The following is a 24614-nucleotide window of genomic DNA, read 5'->3' on the forward strand; positions in this document are numbered from 1 at the left end:
GAAGAAAACATGCCCCATTGTTTCACAGTCCTAGCTCGGTCCGTCACCCCTAGAAGGGGGCATCCCTGAAGTGTCAGGCATCTACTTAATGAAGACCACTCACTGCATTTTGCTCCAATTTTTAGAAATTGATTACACCTCAATAACTGTAATGCAACAGGTGTCAGCGATAGACTTCCATAGGAGAGACTGCGCACATGGCTAAGTGGCTTCTCTGAATACCAGTCAGATACAGCAGAGCTCAACATGTATTTTCTATTATTTATTTTTTTTATAAGGCCACAATGAAACAATGTGGGAATATTGTGCTACATCTTGGTAATAACCCCCCCCCCCCTCACTTTCTATGTTGATCCTATGAGCGTGTTTCCCAGCCAGTCCTGTAATATATTACACACAGTAATTGCCACCAGTCTGTAATAAGATCAATATGGACCAGAGTGTGAAATGAAATACAAGGTACAGACACAATAGCAGCAGCAGCAGCAGCCACAGGGCCGTACGTGTCACGTTATTACCCAGTGGATACACACTCTCTATGTAATGTGAGATTAGACACGGTGTTACCATAACACAGGGAGGAGCAGAGCCGCTGTATAAGTACTGATGTAGCAGAGCTGAGTTTACCACTTGGAACCTGCGCCTCAACTTCCTATCATGCGCCAAACACATTAATATTTGTGGCCACCCCAATCTCCCTTCTGAGCATTATGTTGACCCATTGCAACCTGATAAAAGTGCAACATACTTTTTACAAGCGGTCAATAGCAAAGTAATATATAAAATATAGACTCTGTACAATGGATCGTGTTGGTCGTGTGCTCCAGAAAGGTCGTTTATCTGAAAAATTCAACAATCTACATTAGAAATGTATAAAGCCATTTACCACTAATGAGCATGCAGTCATCTGCAGGCTGCGACCCTATGGGGGTTTACTAGTCACCTCTGGAGGAAGTTTCCACTTAGTTAAAGTTTGGTGCAATATCAAGTAAAAGTCTTAAAAGTACAAATCAAGCAATAATTAAAAAACACAACCACATTAAAAAAAAAATCCCGTTACCCACTTTTCCTCTTCCAGAAGACAGTGCGGAATTGGGCATCCCATGCATCTTGTAGGGGAAGGAAATAGGGGACTAGAGCGACGGCGTGCAGGTAGTTGTGGCTTTGGGTGGACTCTACTACCAAGAATCTCCCACCTATTCATAATACCGTGTCATGGAGCCAAACACAGATGCTTAGTTGCCCCCAGGAGTGATGGCACCCCCTCCTCCCTGACTATTGCAGCTTTAATTGTATAAAAGGAGGGTGGTCTTAAGCACAAATTGGGTGACGGCTTAACTACCTGGGGGCAAAACTAATACAACCAGGTCTTGGAATAATGTGTATTTTTTTTGTTTTTTTTATTGTTAATCTGGGTCTTGTCTTTTCCCTCCCTCCAGTTTTCTGAAAAACCAGCTAATCTTCCCCCTGTCTTTGTGGAAGTAGCTGCTTGTAAAAGCTATTTGCCCACGTAAAGTGAAGCCATAGCACGCTCATTTACACACAAAACGACTCCGTGTCCCATTGTGCACACAGTTGTTTCGCTCTCTAGGGGTGATTAAACTTGCTATGTCGCTGCAGCTTGAGAAGATTTCAAGAAATCGTTTCTCCATGAAGTTGCCTCTTTGCTTAAGCTGTTATTTTAACCATAAAAGGTAAACAGAAGGCAAAGGGGTTTTTTTGTGTGTGAGTCGGAGGGAAAAAAGAGCTCCATTCAAGGCTGGGTGCCTGGGGCAAAAGCCCTCCAGCAAGGAATGTTGAAAGAGGAGAGAAATGGAGAGAATATTCCAGGGTGTTGTCTTCATAGCACAAAAGCCACCAGGAATACTCCTCACTTCTCCACACATGGACGATGCACTCAGACCCCACTGCAGAAGTATTACTGGCTGGATGAAGTTGGGTCCCACCTCGGCACCACTGCTACAGACTGTGGGAACCATACCGAGGGGGTGGCTGGGGGTGACTAACCAGAGATTCCAAAAACACCATACAATTATTATAAAACACAAAGAAAGATCAACGTAGCAAGTTCACATTCACAGTGGCTGAATATTAATATCAGGATTGCATAATATTTTATAATAATGAAACTGGGAGCATGACTAGGCTTAACCCCTGCACTGCCTTAGGAGACTGCTCACAGCACGAACAATACAACGTCTGAGTGGTCAGGGGAGACGATACCCCCCTTAGTTTTTCTTTTAAACAGAAAGACCAGATGTAAATATTAGTAATCTGCATACAATCTTTGCATCTGTAGTGACAATTAGGCTGGTGCGGACCAATGGGAACGTTTCCCATCTATTGGAGAACGCTTGGGTTCTGATTCCCAGCTTTATCCTTCTTATAGGAAGACATATAATAAGTTCATGAGCGGTGGTCCTAAAGCAACTTCCCTAACTAAGAGATGGAGAGAAATCGGTAACACTGGTCTCTCTGGACCCACAAAACCTTATGGGACTTGCTTCAAATTGTTCAGAATTCACCCAAAATGCAATTATAGTGATGATTGCTCTGTATGGGGCCAGAAGACAAGTGGTTCTGACCTTTGGAGATCTGGATAGTTTGGCAGGTCTTATGACAATTTGTAACAAAAAAAATTGTTAACAAAAAATATTATTTTATGAAGAATTTCAAAATATTGAATACATTTTGGTCCATTTGTCCGATTAATGCAAAGTCCTTACATTCATGACCATATTATAGTAGAGAGAGGTAACACTTTTTATCTATCTATCTATTAATCTATCTATTATCTATCAATATATCCATCTATTATCTATCTATCTATCCATTTAGGTATGTATCTATCTATTATCTATCTGTTATCTACCTATGTATGTATCTATCTATCTATTATCTACCTATCTATGTATCTATTATCTATCTATCCATCTAGCTATCTATTATCTATCATCTATCTATTAATCTATTATCTATCAATATATCCATCTATTATCTATCCATTTAGGTATGTATCTATCTATTATCTATCTGTTATCTATCTATCTATGTATCTATCTATTCTCTATCTATGTATCTATCTATGTATCTATCTATCTATGTATCTATCTAGCTATTATCTATCTATCCATCTAGCTAACTATCATCTATCTATAGCTAGCCCCTGAGACCAGCCAGCCAGCAGGGCACCCAGTGACACAAGTCTTTGCAGGAAACTTTTGGACAGGAGGAAGTGGATGAAAACTCTCAGCTCCTCTTGTCCCCCTTGTGTTTCTTACCAGAAGAACCCCGGACCATTCAGTGCACTTATCCCCTTGTCTGAACATTCCCATCTTATCCTGCACATCTGGACCCCCAGATTCTCCCTTGCTTCAAACGATCCCTCCGACAACCCCCTAAATGCAATACAATGGAAAACAATACATAACATACAATGCAAGAGATGGAAGCCGATCATACTTACTGCAGGCATCACACACACAGACTGACTCTTACACCCACTGCACAAGACACCAGGACACTGGCACACGACCCCCCAGCTATGATTAGGGGGTCTCCCTCTCCTAGTCTGCTGCCATACCACCTCCATAGCACCAGCATGCATGGACCATGTATTGGCCATATACCCCACATCCATCCTGCCGGCTCGGAGACCCTGTACACGCAGCCGGGGAGCCTGCAGCAGGGATCGGGGGGCTCCTGTGCTTCCAAGTCACTTTTTCCAGCAAGCCCTTCCTCCTCTCTTACCTTGATCCCGGTCAGCTCTTTTCCTCCTCCTCCTCCTCCTCTTCTTCCCTGTGTGCCTTGTCCTCTCCCCGGAACAGTGCCCCTTTCTGTCTCCTGGGCACCCCCTGGTCTCACGAGCCCCCCAAACCCTGGTGCAGCCTGGAGACTAGAGAGGAAGGAGCCCGAGCTGCAGGAGAATGGAGAGGAGGAGAGAGATTGCGCTGCACACTCCTAGCTCTGGGCTTCCAAACGCCTCCAGGGCAAGGATCAGCTCCAATGGAGTGGCCCAGCTCTGCCCCCTCTGCTGCCGCCTTGTCGGAGAGGTGCCCCCTCCAGTGCCAGCTGTGGGCTAACGGTGTGAGTGCGGGGATCGGCGGGCTCCAGCTCCAGCAGACGAGGGCAGGCACACAGAGAAAAAGCTGATTTTAATCATTGTCATTTCGTCTGATGTAATTCCTCCTCGGGCACTTTCAGCGAGGCATAAATTTTCAGCTCCCAAATAAGTAACACAGGGCACGTTTCTCACATCCTTTGACTCTGTGTGTTACAATTGCTACAGCTACACTAGAACTTGATGCAAAACTTAAGGGTTTTTTTTTTCTTTTGGGGCTGGTGGGGGTTCATGCTCTCTTGCTCCTTTTTTATTTAGTTTTTTTACCTTTACCTTATATATATAAATATATATACTGTATATATTTATTTTTTTTTGCAAAAAATGTCACACTTTGTTGGACATCTTCCAGTGTAAAATAAGTATTATTTGCCCAGTGAAATGTTAAAACGCACCCCCCTTATCCACATCCTGTCCCTTCCCTTGGCTGACCCTGATGGCATTATAGTCATGGTTGGGTCAATCATCTCTTGTATTAGGTCTGCCATCTCCTTTTGAGCTGGTCATGAAATACCAATAATTAATGAGACTTCTAGCGCTGATAACTGGCACTCGTGGTGAGAAGAAAGCCTACGGTGGCTCAGTGGTTAGCATTGTTGCTTTGCAGTTCTGGGGTCCTGGGTTCAAATCCCACCAAGAACCACATCTGCCAAGAGTTTGTATGTTCTCCCCGTGTTTACGTGGGTTTCCTCCGGGTTCTCCAGTTTCCTCTCACACTCCAAAAACCTACTGATAGGGGATTGATATTGTGAGTCCCAATAGGGACAGCGATGATGATGTCTAAAATGCTGCATATAAGCAAAGCATAATAAATAGTGACAAACAATGGTTTGTAAGTTTAAAAAAATAAAATCTGTCCCCAATGCTTCATATTTTCGGTGTCTAGTTATAGCAGCTTCGATGATAGCAATTGCCAGGAAAGCCATGGAAATGTTAGATCCTCGTTGAGATTGTAGCGATATATCGGATGGAGGTCAACGATACAATAACATATACATATTGAACATTTTTATCGTTATCCATCATTTTTTTCTCCCCCAAAAATTCAATTTTGTAGGGTGTTTTTAACCCCGTGCAGGCAGAACTATTTTTTTACACTCCCCTCCTTAACCCCATAGGGGCTTTGGCTATTCTTCCATTTCCTTTATGAGCCTCATTTTAAGGGATTCTATTTACTTCCCAGATCCCCCCCAAATTGCCCTTTTCCCTTCTACCCCTAAGCTATCCCTCCGCCCTCCCCAAGTTCTGTTTTCTGCCTCTCTTCTGCTAATGGTTGGCATTAGACTTCCTCCAGGCCATTAATACCAAATGACGTCTATGGACAGGCTTTGTACTATTGCAAAATGCACCCTCTGTACTAGCCCCTGGCTAAACGCGCCATTTCAATTATAGAGCACGGCTAGCTGGAGATGTCTGCTATGAAGATCTCCCATGCAGATACTTCACATCCCCCCACCCTCGCTCCCTGGCATCTTTCACAGGCTTTGGAGCCTCTGTTCTCATGACAAGATATCTAAAAAAAAAATAAAATGATGATAATAATAATAATAATAAAAATAAGTTTTACTAATTGCCCAAACTTTTGCACAGGGCCAAAGTGTCAGTTTTGGGGGCATTGTTCTCAATCCTTGCAGCGCTACATCATCCTCACTTTACTACTCTTAAGGAAAGGGGCGCTCCGCACTAATGGCAAAGCTTAGAAGAGTGACTTAAAAGAAATGTAGGTGAATCTTTGTAAAGGGGTTAAATAAAAATGAAGATAGGGGACAGGGACTTTAGCAATAATATTTGTGCCAACTTTCAATTTAAAGGCAGTTTTTGTTTTGCCTTTTTACGTGCATTTATCATCTTTATTTTGGATGGAGGCGAGTACCTGGGGCTTCTTCGTAAGGAGGGGGCTTAGCCTCTTGCCATTTTGCCAGCCAGCCCCCGCTTTCAGGGATTTGTTTTTGAGGAGTGGTTGCATTCTACGCCAGTTACATCACTAATCTCCCTTGTACATCTGGGGATGTGGCTTTTGATATGTACAGTTTTCACTTTTTAAGCTGGTAGCAATAGTAACATCATAATACTTTTCCCAAATTTCTAGATCGTCAGCACCAACTAGTGTCGAAACTCGGCAACTGCAACCGCTGTGGGTTCACCCCTCTCAGAAAGGTCAAGTGCTTTTGTTTTAAGGTTAGCAGGAGACAAGGTCCCAGTTGTCACTTTTGTTTGCGATGACTGGGTGCCGGGATCCGTAGAATAAATTAAATATTCCATATGCCTTTTGTTCTCCCGTATCACAAAGCTACAAAAGAAACTTCATACGGCTCTTCCTATCCCCTTGGCAGGAATAAACAACTTTTTCTTCCCGGGGCCCTTTTTTTTGTTTTTTTGGAGTACGAGCTCCAGCAGAAAAAGGGAAATTTTCTCATTAAAGTTACATCCCCGCAGTTAGTTCAATTACTTGATATATGCAGAAGATGTTGTAAATTTAAAGATTTAAATAGCTTACAAAGACGCCAGGGGCTCCATCAGTTAATTTCCTTAATTTATGGATTTTTTAACGCGGCTTTTGAAAATGAAAAGGAAAAATGAGAAGTAGGTCATCTTAATGATTAGCATCCCGCCCGCCGTTGTTTTCAGGAGCACTTCTGATGGAGGACAGGTAAATCAGGTAGACCGTACAGGTGATTCTCCCCGGAGACTGGGAGGCGATCGCTCACAGAATGACTGTACATGTTAGTGGCTGGCTGTATACAGTGGGATCGTGTGCCGGAAGAGTTCATTGTAACACCTGCACGCTGGCATTGTAGCTGAAATCATTACATATTCTCTTTGAGCTCCGGAGGGTGTGAAGAACATTCAGAGTATTGTGTGACTGCGACTTGTAGAGCTCCGACCCTGGCAACTTCTTATTCACTGGGAACTGTTGCTTCAAATTCCGTATTCTGCGAAAGCTTCAGCAGCGGTAGCAATAGCGCGGAGATTTTATAAAAGAAGTTCTCCCCGTAAAAACTCTCATGTGAATTTTGTTGCATAGGACAAAACGGATTCTGCGTTATGTCCATGGAACGGGTAGGGGGGAGCATGACTGAGATTCTCGCCCTTGGTGGACTTACAATCTCCGTCGTCGTGCGCCACAGCCTCAAGCTCTGACATAGGCATCAGTTTTGCTTGCAGCGTCCCTTTAAAGTGATTGTGTCATCCCAAAAATTATATGGTTAGGAGAAAAGTAACTTATAGTCTTCATCTTCAAACAAAAAACTAAATTGTAATTCTATATTTCTTAAAATTAAAATCCAATATGATAAAAAGTAATCCAAATATGTAAAAAATGGTCCCAATTTTAAAGGGAATCTGTCAGCAGGTATTTAATCTGAGGGCAGTATGAGGTAGGGGCAGAGATCCTCATTTCAGCGATGTGTTACGGTTTAGGCTGTGTGCTGTTGTTGACAACGTGTGGTTTTTCAGCAGGAGATTATCAATGCAGGACTAGAGCTCCAGTGCATCCTGGTCCAACTCCACCTCCAGCACTGATTAGGAGTTTACTGTCAATATACAGTGTACACAACTAACTAACCGGGGGGGGGGGGGGGGGGGGGGGGCAGCTTTCTGAGCTTGATTGTATCACAACTACAGCACCCAGTAAACTAAGTGATACATCGCTGGAATCATGGACTCTGTTCCTACATCATACTGTTCTCAGATGAGGTAATAAAAACCTGCTAACAAATTCTAGTAAGGTTACAGATAACATTTTTTGGTCTTTTTTTCAGTGTCACCATTTATGTTCAGAGAAATCCTGAAATCTTGCAGTTTTCTCTGTGGTCATTCAGTCTCACAATCACAACACTCAATAAGTTTGCTAAGGCTGCTTTCACACTAGCGTCGGTACGGGGCCGTCGCGCTGCATCGGGCCGACGTACCGACGCATGCTGTGAAAGAAATGCCCGACGTGGGCAGCGGAAGCAGTCTTACGACGCTTCCGCTGCCCCATTGTAAGGTCCGGGGAGGAGGGGGCGGAGTTTCGGTGGCACATGCGCGGTCGAAAATGGCGGACTAGACGCACAAAAAAAGTTACATGTAACGTTTTTTTGTGCCGACGGTCCGCCAAAACACGACGCAACCTTTGCATGACGGATGCAATGTATGGCAATACGTCGCAATGCGTCGGTAATGTTAGTCTATGGGGAAAAACGCATCCTGCAGACAACTTTGCACGATGCGTTTTTTCTCCTGAACGACGCATTGCGACGTACAGCCAACAACGCTAGTGTGACAGTAGCCTAAGCCAGATTGTGGATAAAGAAAGATGGCAGATGTCTTTGTCACAACTTGTGGCCTAATAGGTAAAGAGATTGCCTCATGGCTGATCAAAAACATTTGCAGTTCTTTTTCTAATCACATGGTGACTATAAAACTCACACCTTTACTGCAAGTGTCAATGCCATGTGTTTCCACTGATGTCTTATGGATTGATCATTATCACTGGGCACCACTACTATACACTGTGTGCAGAATTATTAGGCAAGTTGTATTTTAGAGGATTATTTTTATTATTGATGAACAACTATGTTCCCAATCAACCCAAAAGACTCATAAATATCAAAGCTTAATATTTTTGGAAGTTGGAGTGTTTTTTTTTTTTAGATTTGGCTATCTTAGGAGGACATTTGTTTGTGCAGGTAACTATTACTGTGCAGAATTATTAGGCAACTTAATAAAAACCAAATACAGGTCCTTCTCAAAAAATTAGCATATAGTGTTAAATTTCATTATTTACCATAATGTAATGATTACAATTAAACTTTCATATACTATAGATTCATTATCCACCAACTGAAATTTGTCAGGTCTTTTATTGTTTTAATACTGATGATTTTGGCATACAACTCCTGATAACCCAAAAAACCTGTCTCAATAAATTAGCATATTTCACCCGTCCAATCAAATAAAAGTGTTTTTTAATAACAAACAAAAAAACCATCAAATAATAATGTTCAGTTATGCACTCAATACTTGGTCGGGAATCCTTTGGCAGAAATGACTGCTTCAATGCGGCGTGGCATGGAGGCAATCAGCCTGTGACACTGCTGAGATGTTATGGAGGCCCAGGATGCTTCAATAGCGGCCTTAAGCTCATCCAGAGTGTTGGGTCTTGCGTCTCTCAACTTTCTCTTCACAATATCCCACAGATTCTCTATGGGGTTCAGGTCAGGAGAGTTGGCAGGCCAATTGAGCACAGTAATACCATGGTCAGTAAACCATTTACCAGTGGTTTTGGCACTGTGAGCAGGTGCCAGGTCGTGCTGAAAAATGAAATCTTCATCTCCATAAAGCATTTCAGCCGATGGAAGCATGAAGTGCTCCAAAATCTCCTGATAGCTAGCTGCTTTGACCCTGCCCTTGATGAAACACAGTGGACCAACACCAGCAGCTGACATGGCACCCCACACCATCACTGACTGGGTACTTGACACTGGACTTCAGGCATTTTGGCATTTCCTTCTCCCCAGTCTTCCTCCAGACTCTGGCACCTTGATTTCCGAATGACATGCAAAATTTGCTTTCATCAGAAAAAAGTACTTGGGACCACTTAGCAACAGTCCAGTGCTGCTTCTCTGTAGCCCAGGTCAGGCGCTTCTGCCGCTGTTTATGGTTCAAAAGTGGCTTTACCTGGGGAATGCGGCACCTGTAGCCCATTTCCTGCACACACCTGTGCACGGTGGCTCTGGATGTTTCCACACCAGACTCAGTCCACTGCTTCCTCAGGTTCCCCAAGGTCTGGAATCGGTCCTTCTCCACAATCTTCCTCAGGGTCCGGTCACCTCTTCTCGTTGTACAGCGTTTTCTGCCACATTTTTGCCTTCCAACAGACTTACCATTGAGGTGCCTTGATACAGCACTCTGGGAACAGCCTATTTGTTGAGAAATTTCTTTCTGGGTCTTACCCTCTTGCTTGAGGGTGTCAATGATGGCCTTCTTGACATCTGTCAGGTCGCTAGTCTTACCCATGATGGGGGTTTTGAGTAATGAAGCAGGCAGGGAGTTTTTAAAAGCCTCAGGTATCTTTTGCATGTGTTTAGAGTTAATTAGTTGATTCAGAAGATTAGGGTAATAGGTCGTTTAGAGAACCTTTTCTTGATATGCTAATTTATTGAGACAGGTTTTTTGGGTTATCAGGAGTTGTAAGCCAAAATCATCAGTATTAAAACAATAAAAGACCTGACAAATTTCAGTTGGTGGATAATGAATCTATAATATATGAAAGTTTAATTGTAATCATTACATTATGGTAAATAATGAAATTTAACACTATATGCTAATTTTTTGAGAAGGACCTGTATATTCCCATCTCACTTGTTTATTTTCACCAGGTAAACCAATATCACTGCACAAAATTTAGAAATAAATATTTCTGACCTGCAAAAACAAAACCCAAAAAAATTAGTGACCAATATAGCCACCTTTCTTTATGATGACACTAACAGCCTTCCATCCATAGATTCTGTCAGTTGCTTGATCTGTTTACGATCAACATTGCGTGCAGCAGCCACCACAGCCTCCCAGACACTGTTCCGAGAGGTGGACTGTTTTCCCTTCCTGTAGATCTCACATTTTATGAGGTACCACAGGTTCTCGATTGGGTTCAGATCAGGTGAACAAGGGGGCCATGTCATTATTTATTCTTCTTTGAGACCTTTACTGGCCAGCCACGCTGTGGAGTAGTTGGAGGCATGTTATGGAGTATTGTCCTGCATGAAAATCCTGTTTTTCTTGAACGATACCGACTTCTTCCTGTACGACTGCTTGAAGAAGTTGTCTTCCAGAAACTGGCAGTAGGTCTGGGAGTTGAGCTTCACTCCATCCTCAACCCGAAAAGGTCCCACAAGTTCATCTTTGATGATACCAGCCCATACCAGTACCCCACCTCCACCTTGCTGGCGTCTGAGTCGGAGTGGAGCTCTCTGCCCTTTACTGATCCAGCCTCTGGCCCATCCATCTGGCCTTATTAACCCCTTAATCCCATATGACGTACTATCCCATCAAGGTGACCTGGGACTTAATTCCCAGGGACGGGATAGTACGTCATAGCGATCGGCCATGCTCACGGGGGGAGCGCGGCCGGGTGTCAGCTGACTATCGCAGCTGACATCCGGCACTATGTGCCAGGAGCGGTCACGGACCGCCCCCGGCACATTAACCCCCCGCACACTGCGATCAAACATGATTGCAGCGTTCCGGGGGCATAGAGAAGCATCGCGCAGGGAGGGGGGCTCCCTGCGTGCTTCCCTGAGACCCTCGGTACAAGGCGATGTGCTCACCTTGTACCGAGCGTCTCCTACCTGCAGGCCCCGGATCCAAAATGGCCGCGGGGCTACATCCGGGTCCTGCAGGGAGGTGGCTTACCAAGCGCCTGCTCAGAGCAGGCGCTGGTAAGCCAGGAGCAGTGCACGTATGTTCGCTGATCTGACATAGTGCATTGCAAAGTGCCAGATCAGCGATCTGACCTTATAACATGATGCCCCCCCTGGGGCAATGTTATAAAGTTTAAAAAAAAAATATTTAGATGTGTTAAAAAAAAAAAAATTCCTAAATAAAGAAAAAAAAAATATTGTTCCCATAAATACATTCCTTTATCTAAATAAAAAAAAACAATAAAAGTACACATATTTAGTATCGCCGCGTCCGTAACAACCCGACCTATAAAACTGTCCCACTCGTTAACCCCTTCAGTGAAGTAAATAAATAAAACGAGGCAAAAAACAACGCTTTATCATACTGCCAAACAAAAAGTGGAATAGCACGCGATCAAAAACATATAAATAACCATGGTACCGCTGAAAACGTCATCTTGTACCGCAAAAAACGAGCTGCCAAACAGCGTCATCAGCGAAAAAGTAAAAAAATTATAGTCCGAAAAATAAAGCGATGCAAAAATAAATCTTTTTTCTATAAAATAGTTTTTATCGTATAAAAGCGCCAAATCATAAAAAATGATATAAATGAGGTATTGCTGTAATTGTACTGACCCGAATAAAACTGCTTTATCCATTTTACCAAACGCGGAACGGTATAAACACCCCCCCCCCAAAGAAATTCATAAATAGCTGGTTTTTGGTCATACTGCCTCACAAAAATCGGAATAAAAAGCGATCAAAAAATGTCACTTGCCCGAAAATGATACCAATGAAAATGTCAACTCGTCCCGCAAAAAACAAGACCTCACATGACTCTGTGGACCAAAATATGGAAAAATTATAGCTCTCAAAATATGGTAACGCAAAAAACGTTGTTTGTAATGAAAAGCGTCTTTTAGTGAGTGACGGCTGCCAATCAAAAATCCGCTAGAAAACCCGCTATAAATAGTAAATCAAACCCCCCTTCATCACCCCCTTAGATAGGGAAAAATAAAAAAATTTAAAAAATGTATTTATTTCCATTTTCCCGCTAGGGTTAGGGTTGGGGCTAGGGTTAGAGTTAGGGTTAGGGCTACGGTTTGGATTACATTTACGGTCGGGATTAGGGTTAGGAGTGTGTCAGGATTAGGGGTGTGGTTAGGGTTATGGTTGGGATTCGGGTTAGGGGTGTGGTTAGGGTTGGGGTTAGGGGGTGTGGTTGGGATTAGGGGTGTGTTTGGGTTAGGGTTTCAGTTGGAATTGGGGGTTTCCACTGTTTAGGCACATCAGGGCTCTCCAAACGCGACATGGCGTCCGATCTCAATTCCAGCCAATTCTGCGTTGAAAAAGTAAAACAGTGCTCCTTCCCTTCCGAGATCTCCCGTGCACCCAAATATTGGTTTACCCCAACATATGGGGTATCAGCGTACTCGGGACAAATTGGACAACAACTTTTGGGGTCCAATTTCTCTTGATACCCATGGGAAAATAAAAATTTGGGGGGCTAAATAAACATTTTTGTGGGGAAAAAAATTATTTTTTATTTTCACGGCTCTGCGTTATAAACTGTAGTGAAACACTTGGGGTTCAAAGTTCTCCCAACACATCTAGGTAAGTTCCTTGGGGGGTCTAGTTTCTAATATGGGGTAACTTGTGGGGGATTTCTACTGTTTAGGTACATCAGGGGCTCTGCAAATGCAACATGACGCCTGCAGACCAATCCATCTAAGTCTGCATTCCAAATGGCGCTCCTTCCCTTCCGAGCTCTGCAATGCGCCCAAACGGTGGTTATCCCCACATATGGGGTATCAGCATACTCAGGACAAATTGCACAACTTTTGGGGTCCAATTTGTCCTGCTACCCTTGGGAAAATACAAAACTGGGGGCTAAAAAATAATTTTTGTGCAAAAAAAATAATTTTTATTTTCACGGCTCTGCGTTATAAACTTCTGTGAAGCACTTGGTGGGTCAAAGTGCTCACCACACATCTAGATAAGTTCCTTAGGTGGTCTACTTTCCAAATTGGTGTCACTTGTGGGAGGTTTCAATGTTTAGGCACATTAGTGGCTCTCCAAACGCAACATGGCGTCCCATCTCAATTCCAGTCAATTTTGCATTGAAAAGTCAAATGGCGCTCCTTCGCTTCCGATCTCTGCCATTCGCCCAAACAGTGGTTTACCCTCACATATGGGGTATCGGCGTACTCAGGACAAATTGTTCAACAACTTTTGGGGTCCATTTTCTCCTGTTACCCTTGGTAAAATGAAACAAATTGGAGCTGAAGTAAATTTTTTGTGAAAAAAATTAAATGTTAATTTTTTTTAAACATTCCAAAAATTCCTGTGAAACACCTGAAGGGTTAATAAACTTCTTGAATGTGGTTTTAAGTACCTTGGGGGTGCAGTTTTTAGAATGGTGTCACACTTGGGTATTTTCTATCATATACCTTTAACTATGCATTAACTTGCAAACCACCCTCGGGGCTTAAGGGGTTAAGAGTCACTCTCATTTCATCATTTCATCAGTCCATAAAACCTTTGAAAAGTCAGTCTTAAGATATTTCTTGGCCCAGTGTTGACATTTTATCTTATGTTTCTTGTTCAGAGGTGGTCGTTTTTCAGCCTTCCTTACCTTGGCCATGTCCCTGAGTATTGCACACCTTGAGCTTTTCGTTACTCCAATAACGTTGCAGCTCTGAAATATGGCAACACTGGTGGCAAATGGCATCTTGGCAGCTTTGCGCTTGATTTTCCTCAATTCATGGGCAGGTATTTTGCGCCTCTTTTGCCCAACACGCTTCTTGTGACCCTGTTGGCTATTTGCCATGAAACTCTTGATTGTTCGGTGATCACGCTTCAAAAGTTTGGCAATTTGAAGACTGCTGCATCCCTCTGCAAGACATCTCACAATTTTGGACTTTTCAGAGCCCGTCAAATCTCTGTTCTGACCCATTTTGCCAAAGGAAAGGAAGTTGCCTAATAATTAAGCACACATTATATAGGGTTTTGATGTCATTAGACAACACCCCTCCTCATTACAGAGATGCACATCACCTGATTTACTTAATTGGTAGTTGGCTCTCAAGCCTGAACAGCTTCGAGCAGGACAAAATGTATAAAAAGTATCATGGGATCAAAATACAGCTTGCCTAATAATTCTGCACACAGTGTAAGCTACCAGGGCCGACCAGAACTTCGCCTGGGTCTCATAACAGCCTGGCAATTCTTTTTCTGTAGATATCACTTCTCATCTGTCATCTCATTATCATTACAGTCAGAATTACAAAGATTAGTAACAATCTCACACCACACAGGATCGACAATAGGTAATGTCACAGCTCACCTCCTCCTGTACAATAACTGATAACACCTCTATATACAGTAGATTACACAGGATCCACCATTCACAATAGGTGATGTCACAGCTCACCTCCTTCTCTTGTACAATGACTGATAACACCTCTATATACAGTAGATAACACAGGATCCACCATTCACAATAGGTGATGTCACAGCTCACCTCCTTCTTCTGTACAATGACTGATAACACCTCTATATACAGTAGATAACACAGGATCCACCATTCACAATAGGTGATGTCACAGCTCACCTCCTCTTCATGTTGTACAAAAACGACTACCACCTCTCTATATCTGGCTGACTAGATGGCCATTATTGTTGTCTATAGCTCCAAAATGACAGTTTCTGGCTACAAGTTGAGGGTTTTGAAAGGTCTACATCCCTATTTGTTTACAATTTCCTAAAAAAGGTTTTTGAAAATGGTTTTACTAATCCAGACATCCCCTTTAAATGGTCACTATACTTTCAGGGTGATGCGCCCTCTGCTGGATGTCCTCATATGAACTCGAATGTGGGAACTTTTTCCAGGCTCCAATTCATGAGGACATCCAGCAGAGGGCGCATCACCGCGACTCAAGGTAACTACAGGTCACCCTGCTTTCCATTCATTCCCTGGGGTTTTTACAGGCACGAGCACTGCTTTAGCAGAGCTCCTGGCTGTAAAATGATTTAACCCCTTCAGATGGATTTACTTCGTGGGACTTGACCTGAGCGACGGAAGGTATGAGATATTGTTGTTTTTTTATTTTTCCTTTGTTACAGAACGAGGGTCTTCAGGTGGATTACCAGTATTATAAAATATTACAACACCCTGTGTCTTTATTTCATTAAAATACTTTTAAATAATGTGTGTGTGTTTTATTAACCATTTCGTACTATTGGATTAATAATGGATAGATAATTGACGCCTCTCCATTATTAATCTGGCTTAATGTCAACTTACAATAGCAAGGTGACATTAACCCTTCATTACCCCATATCCCACCGCTACACGGGAGTGGGAAGAGAGGGGCCAAGTGCCAGAATAGGCGCATCTTCCAGATGTGCCTTTTCTGGGGTGGCTGGGGGCAGATGTTTTTAGCCAGGGGGGCCAATAACCATGGACCCTCTCTAGGCTATTAATATCTGCCCTCAGTCACTGGCTTTACCGCTCTGGCGGAGAAAATTGCGCGGGAGCCCACGCCAATTTTTTCTGCCATTTAACCCTTTATTTTACCAGCTACAGCACCCAAATTTTGCACATACACACTACTAACATTAGTAGTGTGGAATATGCAAAAAAAAAAAGGGATATGAGATGGTTTACTGTATGTAAACCATGTCTCATATCCTGTTGGGTTTGTGAAGGAGAAAGAAAAAGCCGGCAATTGAATTACCGGCTTTTCTATAGAACACCGCTGCGCATTTCTCGCAAGTCACACTGCTGGTCCGTGTGTAATCCGTATTTTTCTCGCCCCCATAGACTTTCATTGGCGATTTTTTTGCGCAATACGGTGACAAACGCAGCATGCTGCGATTTTCTACGGCCGTAGAAGACCGTATACTACGGATCCGTAAAATACAGCTGATAGGAGCTGGGACAGAGAGAATCATTGGGCCGTGTGTTATGCGTATTTCACGGACGTATTTTCTGCGCTCATACGTCTGTAAAACTCGCCAGTGTGACGCCGGCCTTTGTGTGACAGGGCAGACCTGACACAGCATCCAAGTCTAAAGTACTTTCATTCCTACAAATTGATAATTTTCTTGACTGTTTAGTAAAAAAAACTTTTTTAATAATATATTAAAAAATAAATATTTTAGCTAAAGTAATAAAACCTTTATGATATTTTTATCTAAATAATTTAGAACTCTCCATCACAATATTGATTTTTTTGTATAAATATGTTTAAATGTTTTTACTGATTACATTAATGGCAAGAAAGGATGTTGAAAATATCTAAAAATCCTCCCACTTTCAAAAATAGTTAAATGATAAAATAAAAAACAGAGAATTTTTGCATATTGGTAATACATATGCATTGGCAGCACCTGAGGTCTTGCCTACGTCTTTCCTCAGAAAAATGTGTTTTAAATGTAAATATAAATGAATATAATAACAGAAATATGTAGAAATCTCATCTGAAAAGCAGTCGAAGTTTTTAGTATTGATGTTCATTATTTAACATTTTATTCCACCAGATGAAAGTTCCATGATTTGCAAGGTACGTGTCAAGGACAGATATATAAAAGGAATTCTTATTTATTCACAACTGCAAGACTAATTGCTTCACTTTGCCTGAAGGCTTAGAGATTGGTTTTAATATGGCACTTCAAAAGTATGCATAGAAGTACAGAGATAGTAAGTGTTATTGTTTAAGAGGGGAAAAAAATCTCAATATGATATTTGCGACCCTGAAATGAGAAATCTATTTTATTGAGTGATGTGAAAATGTTTATCGGTGTTATTTTTAATATTTGCCCGTACCTTGAAGGTGAAATGAATTCTGATCTAATGAAAGGCAGCAATTAAAAATGGAGAATTTAAGTACAGCACCTTGTAGTCCGAGGAAATCTGGATAAAATACGTCTTTAGCTTTTTGGGGATGGATAACAATATGTAGTGGAAAATTGAAAATTAATATGAAGAACCCAAAAACCTGCAATAACTTGTATTATTGAATGGGGTAGTGAAGGATTTATATATATATATAAATATTATGTATAATGTGTGTGTGTGTGTGTTGCAATCACCATATTAAATAACACTGAGCACTTACAATTTCTCATTTTGCTTTTCTACCCAGTTAATTCTTCTCTTTTCCATTAGCTCTATGACATCATGTGATTAATAACTGACTAGCTGATTTCTTCTAAGCTCTTTGTAGAAACAGCAAGTCTTTTTTTTTTTTTTTACCCTGCATGAGTCATCATTAGAACTAAACTTCTGCCTCACTGCAAAATCCCTGGCAGGGGGGAAGAGCAGAGCAGCTGGGACATTAGTTGGTGAGGGAGTGGAACTGGGCTGCCATAGAATTCGCAGTAAAGTAGAATTGGAGTTCTAGTGATGACTCATGCATGCAAAGAGACTTCCTGTTTCTACATAGATCTTAGAAGGATTCTGCTCTTCTGTTTTTAATCATATGATGTCATAGACGTTAACGGTTTAGATGGGCAAAATGAGCAACTGTATGTACATAATGTGACTACTGCATTATATTAAGAGGATAACAACTTTGATGCGAGTGTCTCTTTAATATCTGATTGGAGGAGGTCCGACGGTTGGTACCTCCATTGATCTGATCTGCTGATACATGGTGCCATGACTATCGGAAGTACACAGTGTACTGAACCAGAATAGTACACCTCCGTACTCTTTGTAGTGGCCACTTTTGGGTACTGTGTTTCAGCTCCTATTGACTTCAGTAGAAGTTGAGTTGTAGTACTGGTGAATGGACACTCCATAGTATAAAGAGCAAGTGTATTCTGGCTCCTCACACTGTGAACTTCCAGTGACCACAGAACCTAGTAACAGCTGATCGGTGGAGGTGTCGGGTGTGAGACCTCCACTGATCTGATATTGATCATCTATCCTAAAGTTCGACCATCAATATCAGTCCTGTGCAACCCCTTTAAAGTTAAATCTAGCTGGAATCTCATTGATGATAACGACCAGGGCCGGACTGGCCATAGGGCACTTCTGGCAAATGCCAGAAGGGCCGGTGCCAGTGGTGGGCCGCTCAATCCGCCGCCCCCGCCGTCGCATTCAACTATACCGGCGTATAGACGCCGGTACAGTTGAATGCAATGATGGAGGAGAGAGCGTCTGCAGACGCTCCTCTCCCATCATTCCCCGCTCTGCCTCTGACACTGCGGGTGCGCGATGATGTCATATCATCGCGCACCTGCTGTGTCCCGGGCAGACTGCAGCTGCTGAGACAGGAGCAGGAACCAGGAAGCAACGCTGGGCACGAGGAGAGGTGAGGAGAGTTTTTTTTTTTTCTGGACTGTGGGGCCAGGGCCGGACTGGCCATAGGGCACTTCTGGCAAATGCCAGAAGGGCCGGTGCCAGTGGTGGGCCGCTCAATCCGCCGCCCCCGCCGTCGCATTCAACTATACCGGCGTATAGACGCCGGTACAGTTGAATGCAATGATGGAGGAGAGAGCGTCTGCAGACGCTCCTCTCCCATCATTCCCCGCTCTGCCTCTGACACTGCGGGTGCGCGATGATGTCATATCATCGCGCACCTGCTGTGTCCCGGGCAGACTGCAGCTGCTGAGACAGGAGCAGGAACCAGGAAGCAACGCTGGGCACGAGGAGAGGTGAGGAGAGTTTTTTTTTTTTCTGGACTGTGGGGCCATTCTCGGAGGAGGTGAGGGGAGGAAGAGAAGAGATGTGGGCTGTATATAGTTCTCTGTGGGCTGTGCTCTGTGCTGTATACTGCTGTGGGCTGTATATAGCTCTCTGTGGGCTGTGCTCTGTGCTGTATACTACTGTGGGCTGTATATAGCTCTCTGTGGGCTGTGCTCTGTGCTGTATACTGCTGTGGGCTGTATATAGTTCTCTGTGGGCTGTGCTCTGTGCTGTATACTACTGTGGGCTGTATATAGTTCTCTGTGGGCTGTGCTCTGTGCTGTATACTGCTCTGTGCTGTATATAGTTCTCTGTGGGCTGTGCTCTGTGCTGTATACTACTGTGGGCTGTATATAGTTCTCTGTGCTCTGTGCTGTATACTGCTGTGGGCTGTATATAGCTCTCTGTGGGCTGTGCTCTGTGCTGTATACTACTGTGGGCTGTATATAGTTCTCTGTGGGCTGTGCTCTGTGCTGTATACTACTGTGGGCTGTATATAGTTCTCTGTGGGCTGTGCTCTGTGCTGTATACTGCTGTGGGCTGTATATAGTTCTCTGTGGGCTGTGCTCTGTGCTGTATACTGCTGTGGGCTGTATATAGTTCTCTGTGGGCTGTGCTCTGTGCTGTATACTACTGTGGGCTGTATATAGTTCTCTGTGGGCTGTGCTCTGTGCTGTATACTACTGTGGGCTGTATATAGTTCTCTGTGGGCTGTGCTCTGTGCTGTATACTACTGTGGGCTGTATATAGTCCTCTGTGGGCTGTGCTCTGTGCTGTATACTGCTGTGGGCTGTATATAGTTCTCTGTGGGCTGTGCTCTGTGCTGTATACTACTGTGGGCTGTATATAGTTCTCTGTGGGCTGTGCTCTGTGCTGTATACTACTGTGGGCTGTATATAGTTCTCTGTGGGCTGTGCTCTGTGCTGTATACTGCTGTGGGCTGTATATAGCTCTCTGTGGGCTGTGCTCTGTGCTGTATACTACTGTGGGCTGTATATAGTTCTCTGTGGGCTGTGCTCTGTGCTGTATACTACTGTGGGCTGTATATAGTTCTCTGTGGGCTGTGCTCTGTGCTGTATACTGCTGTGGGCTGTATATAGTTCTCTGTGGGCTGTGCTCTGTGCTGTATACTGCTGTGGGCTGTATATAGTTCTCTGTGGGCTGTGCTCTGTGCTGTATACTGCTGTGGGCTGTATATAGCTCTCTGTGGGCTGTGCTCTGTGCTGTATACTACTGTGTGCTCTGTGCTATATATAGTTCTCTGTGGGCTGTGCTCTGTGCTGTATACTGCTGTGGGCTGTATATAGTTCTCTGTGGGCTGTGCTCTGTGCTGTATACTGCTGTGGACTGTATATAGTTCTCTGTGGGCTGTGCTCTGTGCTGTATACTACTGTGGGCTGTATATAGCTCTCTGTGGGCTGTGCTCTGTGCTGTATACTACTGTGGGCTGTATATAGTTATCTGTGGGCTGTGCTCTGCTGTATGCTACTGTGGGCTGTATATAGTTCTCTGGGCTGTGCTCTGTGCTGTATATAGTTCTCTGTGGGCTGTGCTCTGTGCTGTATACTACTGTGGGCTGTATATAGTTATCTGTGGGCTGTGCTCTGTGCTGTATGCTACTGTGGGCTGTATATAGTTCTCTGTGGGCTGTGCTCTGTGCTGTATATAGTTCTCAGTGGGCTGTGCTCTGTGCTGTATACTACTGTGGGCTGTATATAGTTATCTGTGGGCTGTGCTCTGTGCTGTATGCTACTGTGGGCTGTATATAGTTCTCTGTGGGCTGTGCTCTGTGCTGTATATAGTTCTCTGTGGGCTGTGCTCTGTGCTGTATACTACTGTGGGCTGTATATAGTTCTCTGTGGGCTGTGCTCTGTGCTGTATACTACTGTGTGCTGTATATAGTTCTCTGGGCTGTGCTGTATATAGTACTCTGTGGGCTGTGCTCTGTGCTGTATACTACTGTGTGCTGTATATAGTTCTCTGTGGGCTGTGCTCTGTGCTGTATACTACTGTGTGCTGTATATAGTTCTCTGTGGGCTGTGCTGTATATAGTACTCTGTGGGCTGTGCTGTATATAGTACTCTGTGGGCTGTGCTGTATATAGTACTCTGTGGGCTGTGCTGTATATAGTACTCTGTGGGCTGTGCTGTATATAGTACTCTGTGGGCTGTGCTGTATATAGTACACTCTGGGCTGTGCTGTATATAGTACTCTCTGTGCTGTGCTTTATATAGTACTCTGGGCTGTGCTGTATATAGTACTCTGGGCTGTGCTTTATATAGTTCTCTGTGGGCTGTGCTTTATATAGTTCTCTGTGGGCTGTGCTGTATATAGTTCTCTGTGGGCTGTGCTGTATATAGTTCTCTGTGGGCTGTGCTGTATATAGTACTCTGTGGGCTGTGCTGTATATAGTACTCTCTGGGCTGTGCTGTACATAGTACTCTCTGGGCTGTGCTTTATATAGTACTCTGGGCTGTGCTGTATATAGTACTCTGGGCTGTGCTTTATATAGTTCTCTGTGGGCTGTGCTGTATATAGTTCTCTGTGGGCTGTGCTGTATATAGTTCTCTGTGGGCTGTGCTGTATATATTACTTTGTGGGCTGTGCTGTATATATTACTTTGTGGGCTGTGCTGTATATATTACTCTGTGGGCTGTGCTGTATACTACTGTGTGGACTGTGCTGTATACTTCTACGTGGGCTGTGCTGTATACTACTGTGTGGTCTGTGCTGTATACTACTGTGTGGTCTGTGCTGAATACTGCTGTGTGGGCTGTGTTATCTACTACGCGAGCTGTGCTATAGTATGCAGGCTGTGCTGTATACTATGCGGTTTGTGCTATATAATATGCGGGCTTTGCTATATACTATGGGGAGTATATTATATTCTATGGGGGAGGCCATGTTATGTACTATGTGGCTGTGTTATATACTATTGTGGGGGTATATTATATTCTATGGGGGAGGCTGCGTTATATACTATGGGGGGCTGCATTATATTCTATGGGGGGCTACATTATATATTATGGGGAGGTGGGCTGTATTATATTCTATGGGGGTTACATACTCTGGGGTGGCTGCATTATACTCTGGGGTGGCTGCATTATACTCTGGGGTGGCTGCATTATACTCTGGGGTGGCTGCATTATACTATATGTGGGCTGCATTATACTGTATCGAGGACTATGGGGAATACGTTATACTATATGAAGAACTATGGGGTGCATTATACTATGGGAAGTGAATTGTACTACATGGATGACTGTGGCGGTGCATTATACTATATGGAGCACTATGAGGATTGTATTATGCTATATGGAGGACTATGAGGAGTGTATTATACTATGTGGAGGACTGAGCAGTGTATTTTAATATATGGAGGACTATAGGGAGTGTATTATACTATATGGAGGACTATGGAGCACATTATAATATATGGAGGACTATGGGGTGTATTTTACTAAACAAGTAAAATGCTGCATATTCGGATTGTTTTTGCTGGAACAAAAAGCCTTGTTGTCAGCAGCACATTGCCAGTGTAAACTGTAGATGTGCTGCTGAAAACATGATACTGTATGGTGATCTATTAGTGATCGTTCTGTCTCATCATTATTCCTCAGCTGGTGGAAAGAGGCCGGGAAACAAGCGTTGAACAACTTCAGTATTGTCGATCAAACTCGTTTAGCGGCCTAAACTCAGCGCACGTAAATACAACAGAAAGGCTTCTGTGTGATGTGCAATATGTTAGCATTTGGGGACCCATTTTAAACTTTACCTAGGGCCCCACTTTGCCTAAAACCGGCCCTGCCTACAAGTGTACAAAGATATTATACAGTCACCATGTGACAAGTGGGCCTGTGTAACTTCAAATGCCAGGGCTGAATTTTAGTCCCAGTCCGGCCCTGTGTGGGGCCATTCTCGGAGGAGGTGAGGGGAGGAAGAGAAGAGATGTGGGCTGTATATAGTTCTCTGTGGGCTGTGCTCTGTGCTGTATACTGCTGTGGGCTGTATATAGCTCTCTGTGGGCTGTGCTCTGTGCTGTATACTACTGTGGGCTGTATATAGCTCTCTGTGGGCTGTGCTCTGTGCTGTATACTGCTGTGGGCTGTATATAGTTCTCTGTGGGCTGTGCTCTGTGCTGTATACTACTGTGGGCTGTATATAGTTCTCTGTGGGCTGTGCTCTGTGCTGTATACTGCTCTGTGCTGTATATAGTTCTCTGTGGGCTGTGCTCTGTGCTGTATACTACTGTGGGCTGTATATAGTTCTCTGTGGGCTGTGCTCTGTGCTGTATACTGCTGTGGGCTGTATATAGCTCTCTGTGGGCTGTGCTCTGTGCTGTATACTACTGTGGGCTGTATATAGTTCTCTGTGGGCTGTGCTCTGTGCTGTATACTACTGTGGGCTGTATATAGTTCTCTGTGGGCTGTGCTCTGTGCTGTATACTGCTGTGGGCTGTATATAGTTCTCTGTGGGCTGTGCTCTGTGCTGTATACTGCTGTGGGCTGTATATAGTTCTCTGTGGGCTGTGCTCTGTGCTGTATACTACTGTGGGCTGTATATAGTTCTCTGTGGGCTGTGCTCTGTGCTGTATACTACTGTGGGCTGTATATAGTTCTCTGTGGGCTGTGCTCTGTGCTGTATACTACTGTGGGCTGTATATAGTCCTCTGTGGGCTGTGCTCTGTGCTGTATACTGCTGTGGGCTGTATATAGTTCTCTGTGGGCTGTGCTCTGTGCTGTATACTACTGTGGGCTGTATATAGTTCTCTGTGGGCTGTGCTCTGTGCTGTATACTACTGTGGGCTGTATATAGTTCTCTGTGGGCTGTGCTCTGTGCTGTATACTGCTGTGGGCTGTATATAGCTCTCTGTGGGCTGTGCTCTGTGCTGTATACTACTGTGGGCTGTATATAGTTCTCTGTGGGCTGTGCTCTGTGCTGTATACTACTGTGGGCTGTATATAGTTCTCTGTGGGCTGTGCTCTGTGCTGTATACTGCAGTGGGCTGTATATAGTTCTCTGTGGGCTGTGCTCTGTGCTGTATACTGCTGTGGGCTGTATATAGTTCTCTGTGGGCTGTGCTCTGTGCTGTATACTGCTGTGGGCTGTATATAGCTCTCTGTGGGCTGTGCTCTGTGCTGTATACTACTGTGTGCTCTGTGCTATATATAGTTCTCTGTGGGCTGTGCTCTGTGCTGTATACTGCTGTGGGCTGTATATAGTTCTCTGTGGGCTGTGCTCTGTGCTGTATACTGCTGTGGACTGTATATAGTTCTCTGTGGGCTGTGCTCTGTGCTGTATACTACTGTGGGCTGTATATAGCTCTCTGTGGGCTGTGCTCTGTGCTGTATACTACTGTGGGCTGTATATAGTTATCTGTGGGCTGTGCTCTGCTGTATGCTACTGTGGGCTGTAT

The 24614-nt window shown here is 43.8% G+C and overlaps 1 protein-coding gene across 6 annotated transcripts in view; it reads right to left on the minus strand.

The window, feature by feature from the left end:
* Window positions 1–24614, minus strand: part of KCTD15 (potassium channel tetramerization domain containing 15) — an 85014-nt gene that overhangs the window by 49995 nt on the left and 10405 nt on the right. The window contains exon 1 of one of the 6 annotated variants that reach the window (XM_077288615.1): window positions 3751–4180. The exons of 1 other annotated variant lie outside the window; for it this stretch is intronic. Coding sequence is in view for 2 of the 5 variants with exons in the window: in XM_077288614.1 (XP_077144729.1) it covers window positions 1065–1109 (45 nt within the window). In the remaining 3 variants the exon portion in view is untranslated. 4 more of the 6 variants (XM_077288616.1, XM_077288613.1, XM_077288614.1 and 1 more) reach the window with 4 other exon arrangements.

The sequence above is a fragment of the Ranitomeya variabilis genome, chromosome 2, assembly GCF_051348905.1.
Source record: "Ranitomeya variabilis isolate aRanVar5 chromosome 2, aRanVar5.hap1, whole genome shotgun sequence".
NCBI lineage: Eukaryota > Metazoa > Chordata > Amphibia > Anura > Dendrobatidae > Ranitomeya > Ranitomeya variabilis.